This window comes from Mesocricetus auratus, unplaced genomic scaffold (assembly GCF_017639785.1).
Source record: "Mesocricetus auratus isolate SY011 unplaced genomic scaffold, BCM_Maur_2.0 Super-Scaffold_100008, whole genome shotgun sequence".
NCBI lineage: Eukaryota > Metazoa > Chordata > Mammalia > Rodentia > Cricetidae > Mesocricetus > Mesocricetus auratus.
In genome coordinates this window covers 73,918,687-73,935,713 of record NW_024429192.1, presented here as the reverse complement: position 1 = coordinate 73,935,713, position 17,027 = coordinate 73,918,687, and the positions used below count along the sequence as shown (strand labels likewise).

The following is a 17,027-nucleotide window of genomic DNA, read 5'->3' as shown; positions in this document are numbered from 1 at the left end:
ACCACAAGATCAAGGTCATCCTTGGCTAAGCAGTATGCTTGGGGCCATCCCAGGCTACGTAAAACTCTGTCTCAAAAACCACAATGGGCAAACAGGGACAGAACACCTGCCTCACACACATGCACAAGGTTTCTTTGCCAGCACTAATAAAAACATATCCACCCTCAGTGAATCCGGAGCTGTGGAAACCCTCAGATGCATGGGCCAACAGTTCTGGAGACAGGGAAGCTCGTGTTTTCAGTGTGGATTCTACCTTAACATGGAAGTTACAAAGATATCTATGTGCCATTCCAGGAGGAATGCTAACATCCTGCAATGTCACATTTGTACTGGAAAGTCATGGCTTCTTCTCTTTTCCAAAATATGCAGTTCTTGGCCGCAAAGAGCCCTGGAGTGGCCCTGGTTTTAGCCTGGGCTCTCTACTACTTCCCGCCCAGGGAACCAGGCTCCAGAGTCAAATGTGATCAAAGACAGTGTCCTGCAGGTTGTGTACTGTAGAAAGGCAGGGTCTCACTGGTCAGGGTAACCACAGGGAGGTGGCTCTGTCCTATGTGTGTAAACTGTGAGGTGTCTTGGTCCAGGTGGACCCCATCTGAACTAACGGGCTGACATTTCCTCACACAGTTCTCTACTGGGTGGGCACTCTTCCACTTCCCCAAATGCCCAGGACTCCTGTGAAGTACTTACCCCACCCTGCCTACCCTGAATGCTTCCTCCAGACAGGCTCCAGGTGTCAACTCCCACCAACAGACTATCTGCATGGACAGACAGAATCCAGGACAACCTGCAGTAGGTGCTGTGTAGGGAGCACGCTGACTACAGCCAACAGTGAGAATAAGCAAATTCGTGTTCTGCCCAGACCCTCAAAATAGGCCTGCGACCGACCCCTCACCAGGAAGCCAGTAATGGTGCTGAAAAAGCAGGCTGATAGCCAGGTCTCCAGACCACAGGCCTCAGCGTGCTCTCTCTGGCACAGCCCCTACAGCTGTCCAGCAAACTGCTCAGAGCTGAGAGGAGATGGGCTTTCAGACAGTGTCTAAACTGCACCCTTAGCTTTTGGGTGCAAAGCCCAGAACAGGGACGGGACAGGCCTGTCGCTCTCACTGTCTGTGTGTCTGTCCTCTCAAGTTCCATGCAGTTCTGGGAGGGTAGCATATGAGCTTTGTCATAGTTCAGCTGTCAGGGGAGGTGCCCTTTGCCTTGAATTCAGATGATGTCCCCCGGAGCGGGTGGATGTCCCCCAGAGCTCCAGACAATTCTCCAGGGACAGAGGCGATTTGGCATCAAAGGCATAGTTCCCACAGTTATTGGTATTTGGGACAAGCTAGACTTCAGTGTGCAATGTCCAGGAAGTGGGTGGCGCCCACCTAAACATCTGGCAGATGAAGCTTTAAGTCTCCAGCTGTTACGATGGATGTGGAAGTCAAAACACTGAGACCCAGCTAAGCCTGGCTGCTATAGTTGGCTTGGGCCTGGCTCCAGCCTCTTGGCACTAGTCAGCCAGGGGAACTGGGAGTGGGCAGGCAGGCACCACAGGGATCAAACTGAACTCAGGCAATGGGAGGCCACATGAGAGGAAGAGTTGGGCCCTGTGGTAGGGCTGGAGCACATGGGAGGAGGCAAAGGTTCTACAGGTTAGGGGGCCATGGCTCGATCCTGGGTGTCTTCTCTGGCTGCTAAGTCCAGCCTGCTGCACTCACTGCCTCCTGGCAATTGTTCTGGAACTGGGGTGGCTAAGGAAAAAACTGGTAGCCTGCTCTGTGCAGGACACACTATGTTCATGGTTTCTCCTACATGTATGCCTACCTGATCCTGGGAGGCCAAGAGCTCCTTATGGTAACTATGGTAACTACTGATCTTGCAGGTGCCAAGGGCCTTATGGAAATAAAGATACAGTTAAAAGATGCTTAACAATGTCAAGTGATTTTCAGTATGTTTTAGTTTGCTTTGTAGATATTAAATTGTACTATGTAGGACCTGGGTTCATTTTCAAAAGGGATGTAACTCTCAACCTCCTTATCCATACATTGTGCTCAAAATTGGTAACTTGCTGTTAACCCATTGTCTATAAAAGTCTGAATTATGCTCAGAGCAAGTAATGCACAAATATTCACTATATATACATATATAATACATATTGTAAAGATGAAAAAATATGCTTACAACAGAGATACATGCTGATGAATGTCGCTGAATGGTTTGACATTGTGTGTAGAGTCTCCTTACACAAACCTTGCTGCTCTAGCTTACCTCACAGATAGACCTTTTGTTCCCAAGCTATAACTGCATACAGCACTCACTACACTGAGTGCTATAGGCAACTGTAGCACAGCAGGTCTAGCCTCTAAGCACATTTATTTCCACACACATTGCCACAGCATTACAACAGCCTTGGAGCCAATGTGCCATGGGAGTTTTTTTAGCACTGGGATAATATTCCGGGAAGGCTGGTTCAGATACACAATGCATACATCTGAAAGTAGTACCAGGAGAGAAGGCGGGGAGGAACTAAGTGCCTGTCATGGTCTATTGCAAAGCCAAGATTTCCTAGGACATGGTGTATATATACATTTGGGGAGCACAAGGCCATGTGAGCCAAGTCTGCAGCGTGAGGAACAAATGCCGGGCTGGCTGGATGGAAGAGCAGCAGACAGTATCGCTTGGCTAGTGTGTGGCAAGTGGTTTGTTACTGCTTCTGGAAGGGATGGTGGAGGAAAAGGGGGGGGGGCACAAGACAGGCAGTCATAGCTACACTGAGGGCCGAAAGCATGGTGTAGCCCAGAGGCCAGAGAGGCTATCTTTCCCCAGACAGCCTATATTGTGTGACCATTCCCTGAAACAGACAAACCCTGCAGCCACGGTATAGACCACAGGGAGCAGGGTGGGCCCTATGACCTCAGACATAGCCTCACAGCTCCCTCAAGCTTTGCTCTCTCCCTTGGGATGAGAGCTGGGTCCAAGCTCCCTCCTGGCACTGAGGGCCCATCGGAGATGAAGGCACCTCCTGAGCTCAGGTCTCGAACCCATGGCAAGTAGAAAACAAGAGCCAGGTGGCAACCCAAGGGCCATCCACTTAAGCAGGTGGCTCTAGGCACTCTAGATCCAGTGGCACACTCACCAAGTGGGAAGCAAAGTGCAAGCCAATATGCTGAGCACTGTCCCCAGCAAACACAGGCTGTGCTCAGGCCACGCTGGAGGGCAGCCACGTCTGTCAGTGTGCATTGTGCCCAGTGCCAGCTGAGGTCTCCAGCCCCTGCTGCGCCCGGAGTCAGTTTCTGTGGTTTCATCCTACAGCCTCAGCTCTAGGCCAAGTGTGGTGGTGGCAACATGCTCCTCAACAGGGCATCCGGGGCTCCTGGGTTTCTATTGCCTTGACTCCAGCAGGAAGGCGGCCTGGAGCATCCCATGCCACACGTCCCTTGGGTTCTCACTGCTGATCCAGAAGAAGGGGAGCTGGACTGGAAGACAGGGGCTTCCCAGCCTGTGGCAAATAGGTTTCTGTTTTCATTTAACACTCTGACCTTGGTGCGACACCTCTCTTGATGTTCTAATTTGTACTTCACTGATGACTAATAAAACTGTTTTCTATTTACTAATGGCATTTCTTTTGCAAACTGCTAAAACTTTGCCTGTTACCTTTCTTGCCTCCTAAGAGCTTCACATGTGATACATGTGCTCTACCACTTCATATACAATGAAGGCATTCAAATGCACTTTTCCTCTCCTCTCAGTAAATGCCTGAGACATAGGCCTGGAGTATGTGAGCTGACACTGTGCTGAGAACCTCTGGTTGTCACTTCCACCGCACCCCTGACCCCCCCCCACACACACCCTCACACCCTCCTGAAGCCTGCTGCTGTCCCTCCTGAATAGTTGACCCTTCCCCAAGAAGTGGCCAGAGCGGGCAGCAGCCAATGGAGTGAGAAGGCAGCCACAGTCATTCCCCGTACTCTGCTGGGTCCAAGCCTGTGCAGGTGGAAGGTCACAAGCAGCGCCCACGCCTCTCTGATCCATGCTAGTTAAACGAGCATGCCCTCCAATTTCATGCCTGCCTACAGCACATGTTCCCACCAGGGAAGGGCAATCCGTGAAATGAGGTGAGATTTGAGTGCCAGCAGGAACAGGGTGGGCGAGTGAGGGGCTGTGACCCAGACTGATCCGGCCACACCAGGTGGCACAGCGTTGGACAGAGAAGGGCACACTGTGGCCTCGACAGAGTCTGAGGTCCACAAAGGCCTGTGTGGAGAGCCTAGGCAACTGTCCTATGAAAACCCCAGTGCTACTCAAATGTGCTGAGCCTGGCCTGTTGCTTGCCTGTTCCATCCAGGCTGTTTTGTTTTTAAACTGCTCATCACCTTCTTATCTGTGCCCATGGGTTCTTTTTGTAGGCAGGGTTTCATGTAAACCATGTGTAGCTGAGGATGGTCTTGAACGTCGTGACCCTACTGCCTGCCTTCCCAGCACTGGGATTACAGGGATGTGCCTGCTTGTGCCCAGTTTATATGAAGCCGAGTGCAGGCAAGCACTCTACCAATTGGACTACATCTCTAGCCTTTTCTTTTACTGTTTTTGGGGAGGAGGAGTTTTGGGGGGTAGAGTTTTACTCTGTAGCCCAGGCTGGCTCCAAACTCCCTATCTAGCCCATGTACTCCTTGGACTCATGGCAATCCTTCTGCCTTCAGAAGGAGGGGTTTACAGGTGGGAGACACAATGCCAGCTCCCTTCTTTGCTCAGTGATTTACTTAGTCCTGAGGATTAAACCCAGGACCTCCAGCATGTTAAATGTCTACCGCTAAACCCCAACCTCTTCTTTTTCCTCTCCTCATCCTTCTTTTTCTATCATGGCCCTGACTCAATACAGCTTAGACCCACCTACAGTTGTGAGGGCCCCAGGAACCCTCTAAGGCCTATGAGCCCCTCAGTGTGGAGATTCCAGGCTAGGTGTGTGCGCACTCTGCTCTGCCCCTTCTCTTTTGCTGAGCTCAGAGCAGCATTCCTAGTGATAAATGTCCTGTTTATTCTCCTTCTCCTGCTGCTTGGCACTCAGTGTTGGGGAGGGCTGCGTAACTGTGTCTGCCGTATGAGCATGTCATTTACACATATACAAACAGGTAGTCCTGGGTGGGAACAGAGAGCCAAACTACACAGCTTATCCTGGGCCGAGGTTGGGCCCCAAGCACTGGGTGTCCCCACACAGCTTCCCTGGCTGCAGGCCAGGTACACATGCCAAGTAGATGACCTGTAGAGCCTCCACATGGGGTCAGACGGAATCTGGGAAGTCAAGTTCCAATACCTAATAGCCAAGACTGACCAGCTTCTCTCACACCATTTCAGAGGCTCAGACCTGGCTTCTACTCACACAGATGATGATGACAATGAAGACAGGATATTAGGTTGTCTAAAATGAAGCCTGAATAGAAAGAAATGGCTTCACCATCTGGGGTGAGAGTCAGGCGGATCCCACCCCCCACTCTCCCCCACCCCATCTTACCTGCCCACCCCTCTGCCACTCTAGACAGGTTCCTCAGATGGGCACACTCTCATTCCCAGCTCTTAAAATAATTGGGACAATTATGTAAGGTTCAGCAAGGCCCTGTTCCACATGTTGGGAAGGAGTCCTGTGACCCAGGAATGGATGTGCCATCTTTCCTGGGCAGGAGCAGAGGACTGCCTGGATGTGCTGTGGCAGCCTATGGCCAAAGGTCAGTCTCCGCTCAGTTTCCCAAGGCGTTCTCCAGAGGCCCCACATGCCTTCCTTAAAACCAGATCTCAGCTCGGCTGAAGTACAGCCAGGCCTCAGAGAAGGCTCTGTTGGGGGCTGTGCTGGGCCAGCTCCCCAGACAGCACCAATTCAGGCCACAACTGGTTAACTCCTGGCTAGGCAGAGCAGACCCCGCCTGCCCGGACTGCAGGCTGACTGTCTTCACTCAGCGCTGTAATCGGCACATCTGCAGACAGGAAATCCTCCTTGCTGAGGTTCCCAGTCTATTATCTGAGACACCTGGTGTGGGCGGGTGATTCAGAGACAAACAATGAGGGGCCCCTGCACAGCAATTAACTGCTTTAACTGCTAATATGTTTAATCCACCACTGGAGATCAAGGCTGTGTGCAGGAAAGGGCCCCTCCTGGCTTCCAGAGTGCAGCACCACTCTGTCAGGGCCTGACGTTTACCACAGACTACAGAACATTGGCCTGGTCAGGTATGATAGGGTGCGGGGCCTCTCCTGCCCATGGGTGTGTTGGGGGCCTCGGAGAGCATCCATCCTTTTATTAAACGTCCCTCAAAGTACAGCTTGTTGGGACACAGTATCAGTTGCTTGGATGGAAAGCACGATCAACAGAGATGTCTGGGGGACCAGCCATGCAGCTGTGTGTTTTATTTTAACCTCCCGGAGCGCATCATCTTATAGCTAGCAGAAATAATGCTTCATTAAAGGCTTATCAGTGGGAGCTGCAGAAAGCAGTCCCGTTGTTCAAGTGGGAAGTGGCTCCTGGATGTTTACAAAACCTGGCTCAGATGGGGGTGGTGAAGTCAGCACATGCCCGAGCGAGCAGTGAGCACCAGCCCCACCACCCAGAAGGCGTGCCAGAAACCACTGCCGCCACTGCCACAGCCCTGGGGAAGCAGGGTCAGAGGCCAAGGACTTCGAAAAGCTTCCAACCCCAGCATCAATCACTCCTGCGGCGTGTCTGGGGGATACTCTTTTTGAAAACAGAAAAGAGTAGAACAGACTCCCAGCAAGGGAGGGACAGAGGCTCTGCCTGATGAGGACCCCCTGGAAGTCAGGGGATCCAGGCTTTACAAAGGCACAGACCCTACAGCATTGGGCATATGGTCGAGTGACAAGGGGGGGGCATGGTGATACTTTCTGGGGGGCCCAGAATTTGGGAGACTGAAGCAGGAAGACTGCAAGTGTGAAGCGAGTTTGGGCTATATTGTGAGTTCAAATCAGCCTGGACTATGTAGTGAGGCCCTGTCTCAAAAGCAAATCAAACAAGCAAAAACAGCACAGGCAAGACAGGGTTCCATGTGTCCAAGGTAAGAGAATTGGGGTGGGACAAGAAAAAAGCTGTCTCCTCACCCCTATGAGTTTAACAGGCGCTTTGGGGTCTAAGACGTGACCTAGTCTTTTGTAGAGTCCATAACGTACTCACTAGCTCTTGCAGTGTGGCACGCTCTCCGGTGACGGGTCAGCTTGTGCTGGAGCACTCCCATCCACGGCCACGCCCTCCTGTGTGATCTGGACCCTGCTCCACCTCCTCTCATTCAGTCTCACCACTGACTTCCATGCACTTGAACAACTCAGGAAAAAGTTTCTCTCCAGAAGCATATTGCTCTGTAATGCAGCCCTGTTCCTTAGGAAGCCCATTCTGGAACCTACTGAGATTGGACAACTTCCTCTGGCGCACCCGGAGACCACCTGCCTCATTGAGATGGAGCAAAAAGAGGTTTCTGAGGGTGATCTGCTTTCTAAGCCCTGGCTCACACCGAGCAGACTCCAGAGACCCAGATGATCTTGGACAAAGATGTAAAGTATGTTTCTACTGATCCAGGTATTCTCTGTGTCAATTTACAAGTTCCTAAGGAAGCCAGGAAAACTAGAAACCCAAACTAAAAGGCGCCCACACTGAGTTAGGCAGAGATGCTCACATGGGATGTCACCCTCACCAAAAAGGACCATGGTGCTCCATGGAGGCCCCACTCACCATGGCCACTATACTGGTTTCTCAGCATGCCTGTGACAGGAACAGCATCTTGGATCTCTGTTCTGGTCACTAGTCTCTGGCTGAGCCTCCACAACCCTCACCACATAGACACAAGCCTGTAAGCATTCTTCCCGACTACACCTTCCTTCTCCCTAGAGGGACCATACATCTAGCAAGGTCAGCGGCAGATAGGTATGTACAGCCTCGAGCACTAGGCCTTCATCCCGAGAAACTGGGCCCACATCCGTGGAAAGAAGAAGGATGAGAGACCGGCTATGCAGTGACAGCCAAAGCACAGCTGCTGGGATGGAGCCCCGGGCCTGGGACACGCTAGGCAAGCCTCATCAATGAGCCACAGCCTCTGGCTTGGATCAGCACTGCTAACTTGTGGACATTTGTGTTCATTGCAATAGCACTGACAAAAGGTGAGAGCAGCCTGCATGTCCATCAACAGATGGACAGACAAACAAAATTGTTCAGCCTTAAAGAGGAAGGAAATCATGACACACGCTAGCACATGGGTAAACCTTGAGGACATTATGATAAGTGACTCAGGCCAGGAACAAAAAGACAAACACTATATCCCGAGTCATCAAATTGGGATAGGAAGTGAAGTGGTGGGTGCTGGGGCAGGAGGAAGCTAACCTGCAGTAAATCAGTGCTCTGGGGTGGGTGGTGCTCAGCAGACACATCGTGGTGATGGCTGCACAGCAGTGTGAATGCCCTTAAGGTCACAAAGCTGGGCACCAAATAATTAACACAGAAAGTTTTAAGTCATGTGTATGTACCATTTTTAAAACTTAAAAATATGTTACTGTCTTTTTCTGTGAAAACACATGTATATGCAGGTATGCACATGTATGTGTGCATATGTGTGAAGCTCAGGTGTCATTCCTCAGGGGCTCTCCTCCTTGTTTTATTGAGGCATGGTTGGAGCTCACTGACCAGGTCAGGCTGCCTAGGCAGCAAGCCCCCAGGATCCACCTGCTTGTGCCTCCCCAGCTCTGGAATTACAAGTAGGCTCCACCAAACCCAGCTTTGTAACGTGGGTTCTGGGGAGCAAACTCATGCTTATGCAGCAAGTACTTACCGTCTCCACAGTTCTCTACATATCATTTTTATGAGAAAAAGCCAGATGTGATGGTGCATGCCCATAATCCCAGTACTTGGGTTGCAGGGGCAGGACGATCAATTCAAGTTCATTCTTGGCTACATATGGAGCTTGAGGTTATCCTGAGCTGTGTGAGACACTGCCTCAAAGCGAGCAAACAAGAAACTAGCTTGAAATTATAATGTTATAAAGCAAACATCTAATTCATTCAGGATAGATCTATCAAGGGTTAAGCCCTATAAGAAATCTCTAGGATTTACTCTGACCTTATAAACAATCTCTGAAGGGTTGTGGGAGGCCTCACACACTGTTCATGAATGATGATGCCTGGTGACACCAGCAAATCTCTTCTTTGGTTTGCATTAACAGAATAGCACATGGCAATGGGAAAAGAAATAGCTAGAGGAATAGTGTGTTTGGGACAGCCAGGTGTAGGTGCTGTGCCCATAGGCTTTCACAGTAACCTGCAAGGTGTACCACACAGTGGCCAGCCTGCTTGGGAGCCAGCAGAGTGGGGGACCCAGGATGTGCAGGGAAGGAAGGTGAGGAGCCTGTTCCGAGAGAATTCAGTTCTGCTACTTCCCTTGAGCTAGAGACAGTGTGTGTGTGACTCGCCGCATCCTTACCTATGGCCCACAGGACAGTATCAAAGGTGCCTGTGTCCTCCTTGCCAGAGGCATGGTCCTCCCAGGTGACTTGCAGTTGGCCAGTTGGGAGTTTTTTGATGAGGGAGGGGACACAGCCTTTCAGGAATCGGGTACCATGAGACTCCATGTGCTCTGTCACCAAAGATGACATTTGCTGCAAAGCACAAAAAAAACACCATGAAGACCAGGTCACTACTAGCAAGAGGCACTGAGAGAAGCCCTAGCCTTCTGCTTTGCTCTCAAATGCCTCGTAGGGCCACAACAGGGTTCTGCCCAGAGAAGAAGGCGGGGTGCCCACTACCCCATCCCTGGGTCCCCTTGCTCTATGATGCTGGAGGCCAAGCTACCTCCTGGCTCCCAATTCCCAGATCCTGGGACCGCTGGTCAGGAGATATTTTAGCTTCAGCCTCCTCTCTTAATCACGGGATCTCTGCCCAGTTCATCTAGTAGCCTTTCACTTCCCACCTAGTCCCCACTGTGTGTCACCAACGCCCCCTCACTGCCATCAGAAGACTCTGACTCCCAGGAAATGCAGGGACAGCGGTGCAGGCCTGGACTTGGGGATGGTGAAGGTGCTGTAACCACCTTCTTGCCCACAGGGTCCACATATCACAGGTCTTGCTGCGGCTAAGGCTAGTTCACATGTAACCCTGCAGTTAACCCAGGCTGACAGCAGAGACTTGACACAGCTGCCTGGAGGACATAAACAACCACCATTTAAATCCTGCAACATCTGCCTAGGTGAGGTGGTTCATGCTGGACCACATGTATGAGGAGCCCTTTTTATCAGGGACCATATCTCAATTTGTCCCAAACAAAGGAACTGACTCATTAGCTGCTTAACACTCTACAAGCCGCCAAGCGCCTGCTGGACTCAGTCACGCAAGTCTCTAAGGAGAACTATAGGGCCTGCTCAGTGCCCAGCAGACCTTTGCCACCCGGCCCGAGACTCCAGTCCTCTTCCCTGCAGACCCTTTTACCTCTTGGGCCTCCTCTACATCTGCAGCCTGTCTGCTGCCAACATATGCCCTGGCAGCAGGAAACCCATAGGCTCCCCAGATGTTGTGTCGCTGTAGCGGGGCTTGGTATGTACACCCTTGGCTGTAGCGGCACAGTCTCACACAGCTACACAAGATGGAAAGGTGTTTGTGGGGCAGCGTGATGGAAGCAGGGGTCATGAGACCTCGGACCCAGTGCATTCCATTTCCGCTGACTTTGCCAGACTTCTGTAATCAGAGTTCAACGGAGGACTGGGTTATCTTTGGTAGAGGCCATAGAATATTTGGCATCTCAGTGACAACCTCAAACTTGGATTTTAATGGGTGACTTATTTTGGACAATAGGGCTTGAGATACTGCCCAGGCTGGCCTCCACTCTTGGACTCAGATGAACCTCCTGCCTCAGCCTTTCAAGTGCCAGGACACCTGGCTTTTAAGGAACTGTTTATGAAAATTCCGGCCTCCGCCTTAGGCCACACCTACACCTGCTTGGGGCAGGGTAAGGTAGCCAAAAATGAGTGTGGCATCATGGGAGAAGCAGAGCCCAGGTGGGAGTAGGGGCTCCTGGGCATTACCTGGTCAAAGCCTCGAAGAGGGATGCTGCGCATCATGACCGTGGTATCCAGTCCAATCCCTGTGAGGAAGCCAGCACACTCTAGGGCCACGTCTTCAGCAGCATGCTAAGGAACACTAACTGACTATGAGTTAGGGAGCAGAGGGGCAATAGAGCCTGGACCCTGCTCCAACAGCCCAGGACCCCTGTCTGTGCTCAGCACCAGAAGACACCCTCTGCTGGAAGCTTCAGAGATCCCCAGGCCAGCGGTCTCAAGTGCATAGAGCTGCTAACCCCAGCTTCAAGCTCTCCCAACAGCACCTACAGGTCAGACAGGTTTATGCCTCCACAGGGCTTCCATCTGACTCTGGTGTTTAGTCTCAGCCTCCACGAGAGAGTGTGGAGATTCAGTGGAGAACTGCTGGCCAGACCCAAGGGAGAAGAGCCTTGTGGGTAAGAGCCACAGAGCACTGCCTGTGGCCTGTGCTCTGATGCTCAGTCTTGGGGCTTTCATCTTCCCTTCTACATCCTGTCCTGACCCTAAGCCTCTCAGGGATCCCCCCCCTTGACCCTTCCTGATCTGACTGCTTCTCTTGTAGGGATGAGGTCAGATCAGGGCTGCTCTCAAGGGAGAGGCCCATCACAGCCATCGTGACTGTCTTGCAGCTCTCTCCAGCTGCTCCGCCTGGCTTAGTGTGAGCCTCAGGAAGCAGCAGCCTTCAAAGGTCAGCCTCAAACAATTCTTTGGGTCCAGACTCCCAACCCTAACAGGTCCAGTTGAGCCCCCACAAGAAAACAAGGTATCTCCTTGGAGGGAGAATGATAACGGGGTCATTCCTAAGGACGACCATCTGCACTTCCGCAAAGGATACAACTGGCTCCAACCACTAACCTGCAGAAAAAACCAGCAAACAGCACACAAAATGAGTACCAGCAAGGCCACACGCTGTTGTTCCAAGACTGGGACAAATATGGGCCCGTAGTCTTCCTGTCAGGTACTCATGAGCCCATGACAGCTGAGGCTTATGACAGTTCAAACAGGTGGTGGCAAGGTATAGAACCTGCTTCCTAAAAGCTACAGCTATGAAATACAACACAGCAAACAGTGCTATTGAACCAGCAAATTGCCTGGTGGTGAAGGAGCATGGTCAGTGACAAATGACACCTGGCCTGTGAAAAGCACAGGCAGCACCAGGCTGGTGGACATGTTGAGAGATGTCCCTCAGAAGCACAGGGCTTTCCTTCTACCCACAGGCGCCTTGTCTTAGGCTCCTTAGAACCCCTTGAGCCAGGATGGAAGCAGGGATGACCCGGTAGGACACTAAGAGGACCAGAATGGAGACAGGGGCTTATGGGAGACAGCTTCTGTGAGCAGAGCCCAGACCTGTCTGTCCAACCCCACAACACATGGATCCAATAGATCTCTCTCTCTCTCTCTCTCTCTCTCTCTCTCTCTCTCTCTCTCTCTCTCTCTCTCTCTCTCTCTCTCTCTCCCTCCCTCCCCCCCCTCTCTCTGGATCTCTCTGTCTCTCTGTCTCTCCCCTCCAGAGCCAGTCCAAAACACTGTGACTCACTGGAAACTCTTGTGGCCAGCTCCACACACCATGTACATAGGCATTCATTCATACATGCACATGCAGGGGACATGCAAACATGAAAAATCCTTTGCATGCACACACACACTGTGAACACACTAGCACAGACAAGTGGTCACACACACCTCTCCACATCCTCGCACACACTGTGAACACACTAGCACAGATAAGTGGTCACACACACCTCTCCACATCCTCGCATATGCACACAGGCACGTATGTGCACACTCATGCATAAGGGCTGAGGAAGTAAGGGTTCCCAGCCAGGGTGGCTGCATGTGGGTGGGCTCGTCAGATCACCCCTTCAGTCTTTGAACAAGAGCAGGTGATGTAAGGACGGATAAGCCTGATGTCAGTACTAATCCTGGCAAGTACTAATGATATAATTCCATTTCAAAACGCGGCGGATCCCTCGGAATACTTGTGCAGGTGCCCTGCGGGAACCATCTGGCATGCGGCTTCTGCACAGGAGCTGGGGACAGAGCCACACTGACTGTCTGAGCACAAGATGGCCCCAGCTGCTCATACAACCCCACTCAGCATGTGACGAATATGGACAGGGGCTCCTGGGATCCCAATCAAGCCAGCAGAACGGCGGTGCTTCCCAGGCCCCTGTGAACTGACAATGCCAAAGAGACATACACAGGAGGCAAGCGCGTATCTGCCTGCTGCAAGTGCCCACACAGGTGCAATGTGTCCAAAGAAAAAAACCTGACCTTTTTTAGATTTGATCTACAGAGTGAGAGGTCTGAGCTGTTTAAGATACGAAACCTCAGTTACTTAAGAAGCAAGCAGAATTTAGCTGCTTTGATCACCCTGCCTCACCTGTAGGATGGATGGTAAAGTGTTCTATGAGCACCCAACAAGCAATACCTTTGCTCTCAGCTCCTTGAAGAGCATGCAGTACCCAGCCCCGGCCTCCCAACAAGCTGTGGCGACCCCGCCTATCAGGACAGCAACAGTGTAGTCCTTCTGTTGGTGACTGGGCCTCTCTACTTATCTCAAACTCCCCTCAGACTCTCCCCAGGCAGCTGGAATCCCCAGCCCCCACTTCTAGGCCCTCCTACCACATTGCTGAGCATGAAGCAGTCTCCAGAACCTGGTTCTTCTGTTTCTGCAGTCCACGTGTGCCTCCCAGCCTCCCACAAAGCAGGCTGGGTGTAGGAGATGGGTGGGCGGGCAGCCAGAGATCACCATCTGCTCCAACAGAGCCCTGGGAGCACCATGGACCTCCTTCTGAGGTGGCCCCACAACAGAAGGTGGGGAACCATTTCCCAGGTGCCCCCAGCCCTCAGGCCACTAACTCCAAATTGCCAACTCCAGAGCACAGACAGGGAAGAAAAGACACCCACAGGCAGGCACATTCCTAGGGGTGGGGGAGTCTTGAGTGTGTGCACTGAAATCTCTATAAAGCTCACTTCTTGCTTGAATGGACAGTGACCTTGGGCCATTTATTTTATAAGCCATGTTGATAGCACTTTTTTTTCCCTCCACCTCTCCTTCTAATTGACCGATTAATGGGAACATTTATTTTTTGAAAGAGGAACAAAAGAAGCCAGAGGACTGAGGTTCTAGGAATGGCCACGCATGCCTGTAATCCCAGACTTTGGAAGTGGAGGTAGGAAGATCATGAATTCAAGGCCAATTTGAGCTACATAGAGAGTTTGAAGCCAGCCTGGACCCTTAAGAAGAAAAGAGGAGGAGAAGGAGTAGGAGGAAGAGGAGGAGGAGATGGAACAAAAGCAGAGACAAAACATGAAGCTTCCAGTCGGTTCCCAGAGGCTGGCAGCTGTAGATTGGTTTCTGCTGGCCACACTCACCCAGGACCAGCTACAAAGGCACAGTAACCAGTGCAGCTGCAGCCAGCCACAGGGGACAGCAGTGCTGGCAGTCTGGAAGAAGGTTTGCAAGCCTGAGAGTTAACACTGTGTTTAAAGACTCTGAGGCCAGATCTTTGTCTGCTCACCAGAAGTTACTATCCTACACCCTAGTAGCCTTGAACCCAATCCCCCCTCCCCTGTGTGTGGGCATGTGGGGGTGGGGGTGGGTGTATGTATGGGGGGTGATCTCTTCTCTGCGCCTTTTACTGTGCCAACATTCTCCATGGATGCACGGCTAACGTGAGATTAGTCTGATCACAGGGTGGCTTGCTTGTCAGAATCGAGAGCGAGGAGGAAGCAGAAACAAGGGCATTAGCACAGACCTGTGAAGCTGGGCTTAGAGTGTTCAGTCTGCCTCGCAGCCGCAGGACCCTAATCCTCTCTCCAGGAGGCATGCCCTCACCAGGGACAGTCTCACAGGAGCACCTGGCTCCTTGGTGGAACTACCAGTCCAGGAAGTGCCAGTCAAAGCTGCAGAGCCACAGACACTCCAGCAAAGCAGCTCCAGAGAGGAGACACCACAAATCCTCCATCCTAGTGCAGCTGGCTCCAGATATGCCTGGACCTGCTACCAGCACCCCACCATCTGGGGTCTGCCCATGGGCCAACCCAGGGTCCTGGCGTCACACAGGTTAACAAGCAGAAAAGCTGAGAATCAAGTCCCAGGCTGACAACTGCTCTCCCTTCGCCTCATCAGAGTATCATGCAAAACAGAAGCTGGGCAGAAAATGAGAATATTATGTGGCTGTGACTCGAAGTGGTTCTCCTAAGATAAAATGTACTTTCTAACCGATAGCCTCCAAAACAATTCAGAGAAACCCTGTCTCGTAAAAACCAAAAAAAAAAAAATGTACTTTCTAACTGTTGTGCTTAGAATGGGAGAACAATGGCCACTGTACCTTGGGCAGCTTCCCAATAAGAGTCAGACCAATGCTACTTCATGACCAACTCCAATCGTGGCATTAAATGGGTCCATTATAAAAATTCTCTAGTCTGGCATGCTGACCCACACTTGTCATAGCACTCAGGAAAATGATACAGGGTTGTCATGAAATTGAGGCTGGCTTGGATCACACAGTAGGCTCCAGACTAGCCTGCACTAGGGACCCTGTCTCCTAATGCAAAACACTCTCAGCTCCACAATGCCCAGAGACAGAAAGGCTCAGGTTGGCACGGTCACATGGGAGTGGGCAGTCACAGACTTAGCCACCGCCATTTCCAGGGCTAGTGTGGTGTGCAGCCAGGATGGTATGAATGTACTAGCAGCAGACGGAGAGGCTGGCCCCCAAGCTCTGTAAGCCTCCTGGGGGCCAGAAGCAGTGTAAAGGGGCAGCAAGAACATCAGGCTGTGACTATTAGCTGGAAACAGCAGCTCAGTTCCTGGGGCTCAGGCCCAATGTGGGAGAAGCTGTGGAGCCAGCTGTCAGTCACCGTGCCTTCCTCCCCATCCCGGGTGTGCCAGCTCAGGGGTCAGAAACAGTGACCCTAACAACAGCACCCACTGATCAGCCTGCTGGGGGAAGGGGCTGTGGAAGAGAGAGACTGTGGGCCCCTTTCTCATGGTTTCGGTATCTAGAAATACAGAAAAGAGAGGCCAGGAATGCTGGGCCAGGTCAGCTGGTGGTCAGGCTCGAGAATCTGTGGGGCACCGAGTCTTTCTGGATGTTTGGGGGTACAGGGAGACAGCCTGAGCTGCAGGGTTAGAGGCAGAGCCAGCTCTTGCCACTCCCTGACCCCACATACCCATTTCAGGTCCCCTGAATCCCAATGCCAAGTCCCACCCCCGAAGCAGGGTTAAGGAGCAAGCTCACTGTTCTCACCATCCACGTCCTTCCACTGACAGGGCCTTGCTTATCAGTGGGACAGTTTCTCCACAGGGGACCAGCTACCTCCTTCACCCTCACCTTCCTCACTGGAGGTGGACACCTGCCCACAGTGACCACTAACTATCCACTCTTCCCAAAGGAGCCCTGTATATTCTCTCCCCCCCCTTCTCCAACTTCTTCTGGATTTTGGCAGTCAAAGAGCAATGGAAAAGGCAACCAAGCCCAGCCCACAGTGGTGGTTGAGTGGCCAAGACTGGGCAGGTGCCCCACACTGCCCAGCCTCAGCTCCTCTAAGGCAGGACAAGGAATGGGAGACCACCTCTGCACGCTCAGGCATTCTATGAAGTTGCTGCTACCCTGCGCTCTAGCCAGGTGCTTCATCTACTACAGCTGACAGGTGTGACCTTGCCTGGCCAGCACCCAGCTGCTGGATGAAGGTGTCACTTAACCATGTCTCCTATGGCCAGGGCAGACATACGTGCCCCATCTTTGCCATCTGGCCAGCCCTGGGCTCTCTGAGACCCAGATGTCATCCAAGGAGGAAAGGGGCCCCTCACTTCATGCCCGGGAGCAAAGGCAGTGGGAGGTAATCCTGGATGCCCAGACAGCTATAGTTACCTCATGGGTGACTAGAGGCATTAGTCACCACGCCCTACATAAATGCACTAGAAAATAAGTCCTGGCTGCTGCCTGTGCCGAGAAGGAAGGA

The 17,027-nt window shown here is 52.0% G+C and overlaps 1 protein-coding gene across 1 annotated transcript in view; it reads right to left on the bottom strand.

Annotated features, from left to right (window-relative positions):
• The window catches only part of Txnrd2 (thioredoxin reductase 2), a 51,242-nt gene that overhangs the window by 12,366 nt on the left and 21,849 nt on the right, over nucleotides 1–17,027 (bottom strand). The window contains 3 exon segments of the mRNA XM_005077513.4: nucleotides 9,446–9,620; nucleotides 11,040–11,131; nucleotides 11,890–11,909. Coding sequence (XP_005077570.1) covers nucleotides 9,446–9,620; nucleotides 11,040–11,131; nucleotides 11,890–11,909 — 287 coding nt within the window.